Genomic DNA, 15,437 nt, shown 5'->3' on the forward strand with positions numbered 1-15,437 from the left:
ACCGCGTACACGGCCTTAAACTACTACAATAGATAAAGCACATACACTTTGCTTCTTATATTTTTTTTTGTTTGAATTTAATTGTTATCAAATGTTCTATAATCCAAATTGAACCTTATCGTAAAGTGATACGGTAACATTTCAATTAGTTAACTGCTGAATCAGTATTGCATGCATCCGAGATGACAGCTATTCAAATACAAGGGAAAAATAATTATTCAAATGAGTCAAAAAAACAGCTTTTTTGTGGTGGTAGTTCATTATAAAATAGTTTGGAAAATCCAAAAGTGCACGCCTCATAATCTCATCCTTTACAATAAAATTGATTATTTATAAAGAGTACGTGACTATAAATATAAAAAAGAAATAAAATAAAACATTTGTAAAGTAAAGAAAGCGGTACCGTAATAATTGAGCTATTTTTCTTGTGGCCCCACCTAGATGTGAAACTGCGCAGGTTTAAGGGACTGACTACCAACTTATTTTTTTAAACCTTGGCTTATAGTATAAAGAATCGAGTTTATAATGGTGAATTTTGAGTACACTATAAAAAAAAAAAGTCGATATTTTTTTTGTTTATTTAATAACAATTAAACCACATCGAATCAGACCCTGAAAAATGAAAGGGTTCTATTCCTGAGCATACTCAAGCGTAAGAGAAAAAAAAAGACTCGATTAGTAAAGTATTTCGGTCGCTATCGTGTTAACAAGAAAATCCTCCGCACATACAGACACACGGACGTCCAAGACAGAACTTTTTTAAACTGTTTTACTAGTTTAAATAACAAAAATGACATCAAAAATATCATGAATGTTAAAAATAGTGTTTTTTTCTTAATATGTGTGTGTATGTATTATCTTACAAGTGCAATGTATGATACATAAAGACATTTTAAGTTTGAAAAATCAGATGTTTTGCGCGAAGTGACAGTAGTACCCACCTCAACGCTTCGCTTATGAGGCGTGCAAAAGTACATTTAGGAACATTATTTTACTTCCTTTTTTCACATCTATTTTTAGATATTCTGCTTTATAAAGATGTTTGAGAATAATACATAATTAATTGTTACATGTTATTTTCAGAAAAGTTCACATATACGGACGAAAAGTCGAACCCCGGGCATGTAATAGCGGCGCGGTCGGGCGGCAAATATCCACCCAACACGAGTATAAAGATTCTAGTCCATAACTCGCACACTGACGAGCCTATCACTTTCACTTCTGATGGTATGTTCTTCAGTTATAAAAGATATTTTTACATAATATGAACCATGAATTATATAAAAATTAAAATGAGTAATATGCATGTACGTGAGATTTTTGAAGTGAAACTTCTGTACCTATAGGGGTTGGAAAAAAATTTAATGTAAAATTTTTTCGTTACGCGTGAAATTTTTCTGTTACGCGCCATCTTTTTCTTATCCCTACCACGCGTGATTCGACGTACATATTTCTGTAAAGTTGCATATAGTAAATTATTTTTTGAAAAATAAGGTCATACAGAAGTTTCACTTCTTACGTGTGTACACTAGTACACGCACACATTTTTTTTATCACGTTGAATCTACATTATTTATTCTATATTATAGATATGCTATTAAAAAGCTTTTAAAAAGTTATATTTTTCGTCGAAGGCTATTAAAAAGTTATATTTTTAATAGCCTTCGACGAATATGTAATTTTTTTTTCAATTTAGGGTATTTATGATTTCTTTTTCAGTTGAGTCTACTGTTGAACATGTTATATTAACTGTGGTATGCTCACTCGATGAAGACATTAGAGATGACATGTCCGGTTACATGCTAAGGGTGAGTATAAAATCATTAGTTAAAATTAACGATTTATCAATTTCTGTTACAATACACGTGAAGGTTTATCTTAAATGCATTGTAAAATTCACTAAATTAACTATCAAATATGATCTTAAAACACTTGAAACGTAAAAAATAACAAAAATCTGTGAACCAAGCAAGCAAAAAATATGCATCACTAACATTTTTTGTCAGTTACAATGCTAAAGAAGATATAAGTGTAAGAATTCTAGAACATTCTATCCTATAAAAACTGTACAAAGACAATATATTACTAAAATATCCCCTTATTGCCAGGTATGGGGTGCGAAAGAGTACCTAACACCGGGCAGTTCGCTCAGCGAATACGACTACATTCGCGAATGTGTTCGGCTAGAAAAAGATGTGCGTTTGTGTCTACACGAAGGGAGGGATACTTCACTTGCTAGGACGGATGTTGATGATGCTAGAGATGCTCATTTGACATTGGATGATCTAATGCCAGTACAGGGAGCCACACAGACGCTGAGTTTCGACAATCTGTCTATATTGTTAGGTGAGTTACAAAACGGCTTAATAATTCAGGCCCCGGAACCACAGACACAATAGAAAATCTATTGTGTATGGGACCGGGATCGGGCCGCTTGGGGCTCAATGGGTTAATTAATTTGTTATCGTTCTGAGTAGATTAAGTAAATAAGCGGATCAATTATGAATTGTTCGTGTACTAAAAATTACAAACGATAATATACTGTGCCAAGTGCATGTGTTGGAAGATAAATGGATAGGTTTAGGTTTAGGTTTAAAGACATTTATTCCCATTAAGACATTAAGTCACTTACATGAGAAACTTAAATTTTAAACATAGGTATTTATAAAAAATATCATTCGTTAGTTAAAAATTTAGAGTAAGTTACATACTATAAACATAAGTTTAGGTTAGGTACTCATTCATTGCATTCAAAGTTTGAGCGTGTGGTCTTCCAGGATGTGTTTCGCTAATTGTTTTTTGAATACAATGAATGAGTTTACACTTTTTAATTTGCTTGGCAATCCGTTATAGAAACGTGCTCCCTCGTATGTTGCCGTTCGCCTTCCATAATTCGTTCGGATCTTCGGGAGGGCAAGATATGTCGCTGGAAGATCGTTAAAACCGTAAATTACAATATCTATAAACAGACATGTCGCTGTAAGATTGTAAAAAAATATAACTCGCGAGATTGTAATCTAAAGGTGTTTAGAATGTTAATGTTAATTAAAGATATCAAAATCGTCGCCTAACTCCATGACGTGACTGTATTGCCTTAAAATTTTACTCTCAACGCGCCTAAAGAAGTTTCAATTCAAAAATATGTTACAGAAACGCTAGAAGGCGAATTATCCCGTGCCATAGGCGTGGTAGGAGCAGAAGGCTGCTGTTCACCGAACGGCGTGTTCCAAGCGGTGAAGGCGATCTGTGCGCTCGCGGGCGGCGTGGAAACGTTACACGTCACGCACACGCTCAATGCGTTCGCGCAGGCTTGTACTGCACAGGTCAGTGGGAGTATTTATTATTATTGTAGTAATAGGAGTGATATTGTAAGTAAAGAACAAGATGTGATTGAGTTAAAATTGAAAATAACACATGCAACTTCTTGTCAAAACTGTCAAATATACAATATATTACATAATTAATCAGCAAGTGGTAAATTTGATCCCTAATGATATCCGAATTGAAAATAAAGTTGAATACAAGTTTGGTGTTGAATTTTTACTTCAATTTGTTGTTGCGCAATTGAAGAAAGTTCAATGTCTATTTTTTGTTAATAAAGTTATAACGTCCAAAAACTTTTTAAAAGGAGAATGCCCATTTTTGGTACTGGTTTTTCTCATGCATCAAGACAACAATACTATTAAAAAAATCTCGGCAATTTAGAGGCCTTCTTACCATCGGAAAATATATTTTGAACAGGGAATGTTTTGTAAAATCTAATAAGACATGTAATTGTTTAGATCCGTTATTATAGATTTAGTGTCCATCTTGTGTCCATTACCGTTTACATTTTTAGTACAGGTTTTTCTCATATATCAAGATAAAAATACTATTAAAAAAAATCTCGGCAATTTAGAGGCCTTCTTACTATCGGAAAATATATTTCGATCAGGGAATGTTTTGTAAAATCTAATAAGACATGTAATTGTTTAGATCCGTTACCATAGATTTAGTATCCATTACCGGTTACCACGGTAACCAAGCGGTAACTATTATGACATTTACTATGGTAAATAGCTAAATGTATTAATATCGAATTGTTTTCATTGAATTACTAAAAAAATCAATTAACATAAAATCACTCTTTAAGGTATTGTTTATACACTGTAGGTTGTTTTAACAAAGATATAGATAAGTGAAGTAAAATAATATAAATATGTATATATAAAAAAAAATATTATTATGACATAGCTTGGTAGGTAACCAGTTATTTCTTATTTGTTTCTTTCTTCGAATATGTAGTGAAAAAATGATTCAAACAACAACAACAACAACAACATGTAAACCGAATAAAAACTCAATTGGCATTTTTTAAGTATAGGTACCTATATTTAGGTTTTCTTGAAATCCGTCCCGGAAGATTTCTGGTGCCTACCTACACTAGCCGATGAACAGATAGACTTTGTCTGAAAGCATTTAAAGCTCTACGCATAGATTAAATATGTTAAACGAAAAATAACCTTCAGACGATAAAATACTACCTAAATCACACATAAACCTAACTAAATCGGGTTTATTTAAGTTTCGAGGTTAATTCACATTTTTCTCAATATCTTGAAAACCCCTGTTTTTATCACAAAAAAATCAATTAGTAAAAATCTTTTGAATATCGAAGAACCCTCCAAAACCACTCTGGCATTGACGCAACACTATACTGTGGTCCATACTTTCATGGGCATTCTCCTTTCAATTTTTTTTACGAATTATAAATCTTACTTAAATTATTTTCACAGGTAACAGGCGCAGTCCGTCCCGAGATCCAATCGGACAATGGCCCATACTGTTCAGTATCAGTACGCGCAGCGAACGTTCGAGAAACTCTAGCGCAACAATGTGCACGTGTGCGAGATGCAGTGCGAGGGTTGTTAGCATTGTATACACGGACGCATCTATTGGACTTCCGTTTACGTGACTCGCCTATACTACTGCCAGATCCAGCTAGTAAGTTTTTATTAATTTAGCTTCAGTAGGGCTCATATTGTGCGTTAATAGTACGTTCGAAAAACGCTCTAACAAAAGTGCGCACGTGTGCGTGACGCGTTGCAAGAGTTGTTAGCATTTTATACGAGATCGCATCTATTGGACTTCCGTTTACGTGACTCGCCTATACTACTGCAAGATCCAGCTAGTGAGTTTTTTCATTAATGTAAATTTACCTTCAGTTAGGGTATATTATATATTATATTGTAAGTTATCTGACATACTTATGCAAATTTTCCTTTCTAATAGAAATCTTCCCGAAAAAGTGAAATTTTCCTGACTTATCGAAATTTTCCTGCCTTATAGAAATTTTCCTTACTTATTTTCCCGACAAAGATAAATTTTCCTGACGTATACAAATTTTCCTGTCTTTTAGAAATTTACCTGACTTATATAAAATTTCCTGATGGAATGAAATGCCTCCTTTGCTGATATTATTTCGTCTGCTATCATTTTTCCACTCTAATACCGAACAACACGTCCTAATCAATGAATGAATATGGAAAAAAGGTTTGACAGCTGACAATCGACTCGAAAATTTTTCTGCGCACAACTGAGAGCAAGTTAGGTGATCTTACCTTACTAGTGACACGTGGGCCACGCCCACATCACACTTCTATTTGTTCTTACTATTCTGTGCTCAAACATCTTCTCGTCGAAAATTACCAATTTGAATTTGTCTATTCTATAGATCATGTTTGTCATCATATTTGTCTATAGATCATGCTCTATTTTTATCGATGAGTTTCTGAATCTAATAACCATTGTTTTTTTTTAGCTATTCAATGTGATTTAAACTGTATTTTTTTTTCAACAGAAGCGGTACCAGCACACACTATAACCGAAACGGTGCTATTCTGCATCGAGGCGGTCCACAATTTGCCAATGTGTTGGAACCACGACGAGTTTCTGTTCCACGCTCAAATATACTACGGAACGAGGCCGTTGAAGACGCTACATCTAACGCATACGTCGAGAATTGAAAGCGGTGGATTCTATCCTAGGATTATATTTGATATATGGTATATAATTAATGATTTTTAAAATGTAATAACAACAGACAAAAAAAAAAGCTATTGTTCCATAATTTCTGTTATATCTAATAGACCGGGATCCCTCGCCCTTTTTCGTAAGTGATTACTAACAAGCTAATTTTTCGTCAGTAGCTTCATTTTGACGAGACGCCCAACATTAGCTAGTACAAAAATTTCGTAAGTGGTAGCTAACAGGGGTAATGAGAACATAACTTGTTGATTTAGTGGTTATCAAAAATTCATTACTAACTGGTTTTTTTATTTATAATTCTTATAATAATAATCTAAATTAGCCGAAAAAATATTTGTCCTACAAAATGCTAGGTTTGATCAACGAGGTCCCATTTTTGCAACATGTACTATTTACGAGGTCATGAAAAATTATTACTAACCAGCTGATTTTTTTTTGTTGGTTAGTTAATAATTATATAATTTAACGCCCACATTGTCCTACACATTACGTGGAACGTTTTTCTAGTCCGACACTCTTAGGTTGTCCATACCACAGGACCATTTTTTTTATTAGTAACTGTAGGACAAAAGTATCACGTGATACATTAGTGTGTTTTTTATCCGAATAAAACAATGTCCTACAAAAAAACTGGTATGCATCCGTAGTCCTACAATAATCGTAATTTTCCTTTTTCCTATGTGCAACATGAGGTAAAGTGAAAATATATTTATTGAAATAAATCAACTTTATTATGTAACATACATGAAAAAGTAGATATTTTTATATAAAAAAGTAATTAATTTTCATCTGACTCATCAGAAAAACATTCATCCTCACTACTGGCATCACTCTCCTCATCTTCATCAGTATCTTCTTCATTCTGATCTTCCGTGGTATCTAAATCTGTAATAATATGAAAAAATTAATTAATGTCGCCGAAAAATTAAAAACCAAATTTCAATAATATTAATAGGGTACCTTGCAATTGAGAAGATAATTCTTCAAAGGATGGGCTTTGAGGACCATCAAACCAATAATACTCGTATTTACCATCAATTATTGTCAACCCGGTGCCATATTGTTTAAACCGAAATTGTTTAAACAATTGCAAGGAATTGTTATTTTTCAACCGGACAATTTTTTTTATATTTTTTATCGAAATACCAATAAAAAAGGTCCAATTACTTTTCACGATAAAGTTAATATTTTCAAAGATATGAATTTTTTAAGGTTTGAAAAATCTCAAATTTGGGTACTTTCGACCCATGAAAAATATATTTAAAAAAAAAATAATATATTTAAGTAATATTTTTTTTTCAATTCTCTATACAATAGTTAATAATATTGTTAATAGAGATTTAAGAAAATTTCATTGTTTATATCTGTTTTTTAATTGTTGTGTTTTTAATAGTAGGGCAATTTGAAGAGGATCACGTAAAAAAATTGAGGTGGAATAGTTTTCGGTACTCATGCGCCGATTCCTCCTGGACTAGTACGCAGCATCGCGCGCATGCGTACTAATATAACTAAACTCCAATAGAAAAATGTACAGAATGAATAGATTTTTATTGTTATGAATTTCAAATTCCATTGGAGGATCAGCAAAATATACCATGCAATTTGTAGGACGATGTGGGCGTTAAATTATATAATTATTAACTAACCAACAAAAAAAAATCAGCTGGTTAGTAATAATTTTTCATGACCTCGTAAATAGTACATGTTGCAAAAATGGGACCTCGTTGATCAAACCTAGCATTTTGTAGGACAAATATTTTTTCGGCTACTTTAGATTATTATTATAAGAATTATAAATTAAAAAACCAGTTAGTAATAAATTTTTGATAACCACTAAATCAACAAATTATGTCCTCATTACCCCTGTTAGCTACCACAATCGAGCATTTTCGTAAAGGAAATTCTTGGGCGTCTCATTGAAACGAAGCTACTCACGAAGTTTCAACTTGATACTAATTATTTTTACATCTAGTATTTGTACTACAACCTAAGAGTGTCGGACTAGAAAAACGTTCCACGTAATGTGTAGGACAATGTGGGCGTTAAATTATATAATTATTAACTAACCAACAAAAAAAAAATCAGCTGGTTAGTAATAATTTTTCATGACCTCGTAAATAGTACATGTTGCAAAAATGGGACCTCGTTGATCAAACCTAGCATTTTGTAGGACAAATATTTTTTCGGCTAATTTAGATTATTATTATAAGAATTATAAATAAAAAAACCAGTTAGTAATGAATTTTTGATAACCACTAAATCAACAAATTATGTTCTCATTACCCCTGTTAGCTACCACTTACGAAATTTTTGTACTAGCTAATGTTGGGCGTCTCGTCAAAATGAAGCTACTGACGAAAATTTAGCTTGTTAGTAATCACTTACGAAAAAGGGCGAGGGATCCCGGTCTATAATCTAATTTCACTTGATTTGATAAAAAAAAATCAGTAGTGGCTCAATTCTTAGGTTTCTACTCGCATTCAAATTAAAGTTTATAGTGCTATATGTTACTAAACCAGACCAGTACGTAAAAAAGTGTAGAGGCTGATGATGACGATGATTAAAGCAAATTATTATTACTTCTCTTCAGGATAAACATGGAAGACATGCCGATCCACACGCTTCCACGCGAAGCGCGTTTAGTACTAACTCTATATGGGCGCACGGAACGTAAAGAACATGACGCTAGCAACACTGAACCTACTGAAGATGGGCAACATGGCGCAGCTGATGGTGATGTGCAGTTCGAGCAACACGAGCTTGGCTGGGCGGCGGTACAGATGTTTGATTATGATGGGTAAGTCAGGGTTAAAGAAAAGGAAAAACATGAAGTAGTATAGTGAGTAAGTATAAGAAATTAAGAGTACTTCCTATAAAATTTTTATTATCGGGCATAGAGTATTAAGATAAGAATAACTGACACCCAAAAACTATTATAGATTAAATTACCAGAAATAGTAGTTCTCCTCAATTTAAAGTGTGAAAAACATGCATTTTACCTAAAAAGAGACACTCGGGGACTGCCGCGGTAAAGCTATTGCATAGCATGCCTTCAAGCCACACCTCCGTGCCCGTCGGAGTGCGGACCGCGAGGTTTTTCGTTACGCAATTTCTGGATTCGGTCCCCGCGCTCAAGGTCCGCGATAGAAGCTATGCAATAGCTTAAAAATATTGAACAAACCCCCCCTTTTTCAGTATGCTAGCCTCCGGCAGCTACATAGTGAGTCTGTGGCCGAGTGCGTGCGACCGGCGGCTCGGCCCCGCGCCGCACCCTGCGCACGCGCCCCCACTGCCCTGCCCTACACTTAATATTGGTAAGAGAAAATAGCAAATTGGACTTTGTTTAGACCAAGAAGCTTATATATAATACACTGGAGATTGCATTATGACCATTAACTTGTAACAAGAAAATATGACGTTGAATGACGCCTGTATGTTTATCAAGTTGGTGTGAAAGGGATAAATAAACATACAGGCGTCATTCAACGTCATATTTTCTTGTTACAAGTTAGTGGTCATAGTGCAATCTCCAGTGTATTAGTTAAAAGCTTCTTGGTTTAGACCTATATAAAACAATATATGAACAAATTTAAAAATATGATTAAACACATAGATGTACAATAAGTAACTTTATTCACAATCGCATTGAAAAGTGTCCGATGAAAAATTATGCCCACCCGTGTATTAGGCAGAGTTTTCTTATGAACAATACAATGGTATTTGAACATAACTGCCACGAGATATAGTGTTAATTTAAATAAATGTTTTATACAAACCCGCCTTTTTATATTTACAATGGAAGAAAATAATGTATCGCATGCATTTTAAATGTCTAAAGACTGTTATTGAGCTATCAGACTAGATGCATGTCTAGTAATGTTTTCATATATACTTACAAACTGCGTTATATAAGTAACTATACTTCTTATTTGTCTATAAATTTTCTAGAAATCCCCTCCTACAACCGGCTGGGTGTAAAGTGGGTAGAAGCAGAAGAGAAGCCCATAGCAGTGGAAGATTTACCTTCATTCGATTCCTTGGACGGTCACACGCAATCGCAACTCTTGCATCTTATAGAACAGGGAGCTTATCAGAGGATGCCTACTGAGTGTAGAGAGGTAAGATTAAAGACTTGCAAAATGGGACTATTTATTTATAATTCAGTGTTTTAAAGGAAACTAAAATTTTCCCGTATTTTGGTGTATATTTCGGATGTAATTTTGGTAAGGAAAATCTCGCAAAGCTCAAAACTTTGTCGATCTTATAAGATGGATTTTATTAATTTATATATTATTTTCAATCATCAATTCAATTTCAATTGTTCTCTCAAAATCAAACATTTATTTATTCAACTAGAATCCTTTATGAGCACTTTTGAATCGTCATAATTGATAATATTTTCCTTGATGTTTCAATAAAATTTATCTTTTTCCCTTTCTCCTTTGAAAAACTTGGACTTAAAAACTAAAGGTAATTGTTCCTTCTTCACAGATACTATGGGAGAAACGACAATATCTAGTGGAACTTCCCGGAGCAATGCCGCTAGTACTTCTAGCGGCTACAAATTGGTACGGCGAGCATCGACAGCAACTTGTATCACTATTGCAGTTGTGGGAGAAACCGTCGCCGTTGAACGCCATGCATTTGCTGCTGCCCTGGTACTTTGCATTTTAATTTTTTATTTGTTTATTTCATTTATTTCAGATAAATTCTGATTAGAAGCTTCTATTTTCTATCCTTTTCGATCCCAAATATCCTTCCTATTTAAAAACCCAGTTCAAATTCCTTGATTCAGATAGTTACTCCCTTCGCTCTGTTAATAACCTAATCCTTAGCTTTCCTTCCCACCAAACTAATTACTTCGGAAATTCCTTTGCTGTAACCGCTGTCAGACTTTGGAATTCTTTGCCATTAGCTGTAAGACGAGCTTCCTCTCTTAAGTCCTTTAAAAATCTTTTACACCAGCATTTTTTAAATATAGCATTTCCTTGATATTAACTGTACCTATGTATTTTATTTATTTATATTTTTATACACACTATAGTTACTTTATTGTATTCTATTATGATTAATACAGGTTTTTATTATGTAATATATTATATTACCTACTTACTTCTTATTTTATTTTTATCTCATAATAATATATATATATATTTTTTTTTTCTTTTACTTTTTCAGCCACCCGCGTTACATTAATTATATGTATTATATATCTATCCTCTACCTTAGGTGGCCTGGAAGAAATCGCTTTTAAGCGATAAGGTCACCTTTTGTACTTCGCATCCATACAAATATATATTAATACTGTACATTGTAATATTAAATGGTGTGGTACAATAAATGATTAAATAAATAAATAAATTTAATATCCATATAGTTGTTAGTAAAATGGCCTTAAAAACTGTGTTAGTATTATTTAACATTAAAAAACAATCTTATTCCCATTTACAACCGGCTTGAGACATGGATTTTAGTCCAATGTCTCAACATTGCTGTCCCATCTGTCCACGTCCATTTTAAACTTACATGCAAAACTTTTTTATTCATGCTTTCGTTTTTTTACATGCATGAATGAATAGGCGTGTTATTAATATTTTGCAATTTCCATTAATTCAGAATGTTTTAACCCCTTACCGCATACAGAGCCATATATGGACGACGAAGTTTATGAATTTTTTATAGGCTAACTATAAACAATATCTAAAAAAACTACCTTACATCTTAAACAGCATTTCATCGAGAATTGGAATGTAATTAATTTATACAGTGTAAATATTATCCATCAGATATATTATAGATTTAGTCTAGCGCGTGCGACGGTTTGGGTGCGCGGAAAAAACCGTGATTTTCAAATTAAGATTTCAATATCAAAAAGGTGAGTAAAGCCATGAAAAAAAATATTTCTTCATTCTTTAGTCTTTCTAAAATAAGGTAAAACATTTGGTTAGGTTGTTTTTTTGCTTTAATCATGTTTTTTTGTACTTTTCCAAATCTGTCATATTTGGCTTCGTATGCATTCCGTCCAAAATATATTATGTCATATGTGGCTGGGTATGCATTCAAGCACAGCATTCAAGGATACTTTCACTGATTGTTCCAGTATCAATCCTAGACACTTTTATCTCACTATGCTAAGCATGTAAATATTATATCATCATCAATAAATACAGACTCATGCTATATGCCACTGTATGATTTTTAATTAGCCGTTTCAGAGCAAATGCGAAAGTCAGGGAAAGCTCTTATTACCAAAAGACGTGGTCGTCTCTCAAAAACTTAGAAACATCGGCATCTCTGGAGTCTCCTCAGTATTTCTGACTCGCCAATTACCGCAAAAAAGCTACGAAAAACTCCTGCAGGACATCTAGATTTTCACTTTGATTCTGTACGGTCTGATGGGATTAGTCATTACCGAATTTGGAAGAAGAACGCCCGTCAGCTATGCCTATATTGTTCCAATTTCGTTCCTTCACGTTATGTGAAAAATATAACGTGTTTTTATGTTATAATGACAAACGTAATTGTTTTAAGCAATTTCACGAAGTATAAGTTGGCTGTGATTCTGGGTGTTATTTAGGTATCCATATAAAGTACTAACATTTCGCCCGCGGCCTCGCCCGCGTTTTCAAAGAAAACCCCGCATAGTTCCCGTTCCCGTGGGATTTTCGGGATAAAACCTATCCTATGTGTTAGTCCAAGTTACCCTCTATATTATGTGTGCTAAATTTCATAGAAGTCGGTTCAGTAGTATTTGCGTGAAACAGTAACAAACAAACACATACACATACATCCACCCTCACAAACTTTCGAATTTATAATATAAGTAGGATAGGATTTATGTAAAGTATATGTAGCATATCAGTTGACTAAGCATTCAGGATACAAGCTTAAGTTTAGTTTGGGGCTTAGCAACCGTGTGTGTGAAATTAATCCGGAATATGTTTTTATTTTATTAATTAGTTACTTTTTTCTAATTGCATACGAAGCCATATATGACAGAAAAAATACAACAAACACTGCATACGAGTCCATATATGGCGCCGTTATATATTTTCTATAATATAAGTAAATAATTTTTTTTCTCAATTTGATCTCATAATGTAAGGTCTAATAAACACTTTTTTGCAAAAAAATAATTTTTATTTCATCTCCTTAATAATTCATGCAATAAGGGGTTAAAATGTTTACCGATAAAAAAATATTGCCAAATAAACGCGCGTTGAGAGTAAAATTTCAAGGTCGCGTCATGGCAATACCGTCACGTCATGAATATCTATTGGTATCTTTGAATCTTGCCAAAGAAGTTTCGCTTCTGACACGTTTGCTCGGCATACACGCTCTTTCTTTTAAAGTCCTGCATAAACTAAAAAAAAAAATGTTTATTTTTAAATATTATTTTTTGATCAATGACAAGCCTTAAAAACTTATTTCATAAAATTTAATCATAATCACGTATTCAACAAATTGGTTTACTTACTTAATCTGCTGCATTACCTTTTACTAACGTACCTCTAATATAAAATTTTACAGTTTCCCAGATTTAGCGGTTCGCAAGCTAGGCAGTGAAATGGTACGAGACATGTCCGATGACGAGCTTATGCGTGTGTTGCCGCAGTTAGCGCAAGCACTGCGTTATGAGACTTACGAGTGTAGTGCTTTGGCTGGTAATAATAATTATTTTGTATATCATTTTAATTTAAATAATTGTCTTAATTATTTTTACGACAATAAAATGGCTCTTTCTTTGTGTGATATGAATTATTTAAAATATGTTAATGTTATTTTCAGAGGTGTTACTGTCAAGAGCGCTCAGTTCTCCAGCAGTTGCGCACAAACTGTTTTGGCTTTTAGTACACTCCTTGCCGAATGTACCACAGGTAATTTTTTTATACCTTTAAAAATTTATTAAATTTTATCCTTGTTGCATAACTTTGTTGTTCTAATGAAATTAAAAATAAGCATATTTAAGATTTTTTTTCGAAGCATTTTAATATTGCCATATAACAAGTAAGGATTCAGCAGGTAGACCTTATGGTTTCATCATTCATGTTCATTTGGTCAATTTAGATTAAAATTAAAATATTATTTTCAGGCACCAAACGACGAGTTCCTCGGCATTACGCTAGAAGAGAACGGCACTGAGAGCGGTGATCTCGATGCAAGTGCAGTGGGCGCGGGACGATACCGACTGTTATTACGTGCACTGCTTGCCGCTGCTGGTGCTGCACTGCGTGATACTCTGTTGCGGCAGCAGGTGCTGGTTAAGGTAATGTGCGCCTTGTTTAGTAGGGAATAAGGTTTATTATGGTCCGTGGTTTACTACAGTAGCGATAATATAAGGTGCGCTCTTCATTACCGCCGCGCCGCTCTGCGAGATACCCTATTGCGGCTAGAGGTGCTAGTTACGGTAATGTGCACTTTGTTTACTAGAGAATAAGGTTGATTATAATATGTAGAGCGGTGATCTCGACTCCAGTGCGGTGGGTGCGGGTCGCTATCTATAGACTGTTGTTACGTGCACTGCTTGCTGCTGCTGGAGCCGCATTGCGTGATACCCTGCTTCGGCAGCAAGTGCTTGTTAAGGTAATGTGCACCTTGTGTGTTAGAGAATAAGGTCGATTATACATTGAGGTTCACTACAGTAGCGATAATATAAGGTGCGCTCTTCGTTATTTGTAGTATTCAGTTGTGCTGGTTAAGGTAATGTGCACTTTGTAGTCTAGGGAATAAGATCGTTTATAATATGTGGAGTGGTGAGCTAGATACCAGTGCATTGCGCGCGGGCCGATACAGACTATTGTTACGTGCACTACTTGCCTCTGCTGGAGCTGCACTACGAGATACCGGCAGCAGGTGCTGGTTAAGGTAATCTGCGCCTTGTGTAATAGGAAATAGAGTCGATTATTACATGTGGAGCGGTGATCTCGATGTGCCGCACTGCGTGATACTATGCTGCGACAACAGGTGCTTGTTAAGATAGTGTGGACCTTGTGGGCTAGGGAATAGAGTCGACTATCTAAGTTATGAGGTTGTAAAGTTCATTATAACTGTAGGCAAATCAAATTAATAAAAAATAAAATGAATAATATGCCCCTGCGCACTAGGGGATAATATTGATTATAATTTGTGGGTTTGTTATCTCTTAATTTTATTTATTTACATGATGCAATTCATAAGCTTTTTTTGTTTGCGTTTAAAATAATTTTATATCTTTACAGAATGTGTCCGAAGTGGCTATGTCGGTGAAGTGTGCGAAAGAAAACCTTCGACAACGTGCTCTATACATGGGCGGGGAGAAACTAGCTGCGTGCTTGCGGCGACAACCCTCCGCGTTGCCGTTCGCGTTGCATCGATATGTGCATGATATTGATATCAAGTGAGATGTTTTAGTATTATTTTGTTTTTGTATT

General features: G+C 34.3%; 1 protein-coding gene and 1 long non-coding RNA gene across 2 annotated transcripts in view; one reads left to right on the forward strand and one right to left on the reverse strand.

Moving 5' to 3' along the window:
* Window positions 1–15,437, forward strand: part of LOC123691589 (phosphatidylinositol 4-phosphate 3-kinase C2 domain-containing subunit alpha) — a 33,333-nt gene that overhangs the window by 7,413 nt on the left and 10,483 nt on the right. The window contains exons 8-21 of the mRNA XM_045636044.1: window positions 1,084–1,227; window positions 1,720–1,808; window positions 2,109–2,346; window positions 3,151–3,323; window positions 4,776–4,983; window positions 5,840–6,044; window positions 8,618–8,824; window positions 9,223–9,341; window positions 9,976–10,145; window positions 10,519–10,685; window positions 13,558–13,691; window positions 13,816–13,904; window positions 14,120–14,293; window positions 15,246–15,403. Coding sequence (XP_045492000.1) covers window positions 1,084–1,227; window positions 1,720–1,808; window positions 2,109–2,346; window positions 3,151–3,323; window positions 4,776–4,983; window positions 5,840–6,044; window positions 8,618–8,824; window positions 9,223–9,341; window positions 9,976–10,145; window positions 10,519–10,685; window positions 13,558–13,691; window positions 13,816–13,904; window positions 14,120–14,293; window positions 15,246–15,403 — 2,275 coding nt within the window. The remainder of the gene's footprint in view (window positions 1–1,083; window positions 1,228–1,719; window positions 1,809–2,108; window positions 2,347–3,150; window positions 3,324–4,775; window positions 4,984–5,839; window positions 6,045–8,617; window positions 8,825–9,222; window positions 9,342–9,975; window positions 10,146–10,518; window positions 10,686–13,557; window positions 13,692–13,815; window positions 13,905–14,119; window positions 14,294–15,245; window positions 15,404–15,437) is intronic.
* Window positions 6,740–7,197, reverse strand: LOC123691590. Its single transcript, XR_006751424.1, has 2 exons — window positions 6,988–7,197; window positions 6,740–6,912 (listed from the first exon to the last, which is right to left on the reverse strand). It is a non-coding gene; the product is annotated as an uncharacterized LOC123691590 (long non-coding RNA).

Source organism: Colias croceus, chromosome 5 (genome assembly GCF_905220415.1).
Source record: "Colias croceus chromosome 5, ilColCroc2.1".
NCBI lineage: Eukaryota > Metazoa > Arthropoda > Insecta > Lepidoptera > Pieridae > Colias > Colias croceus.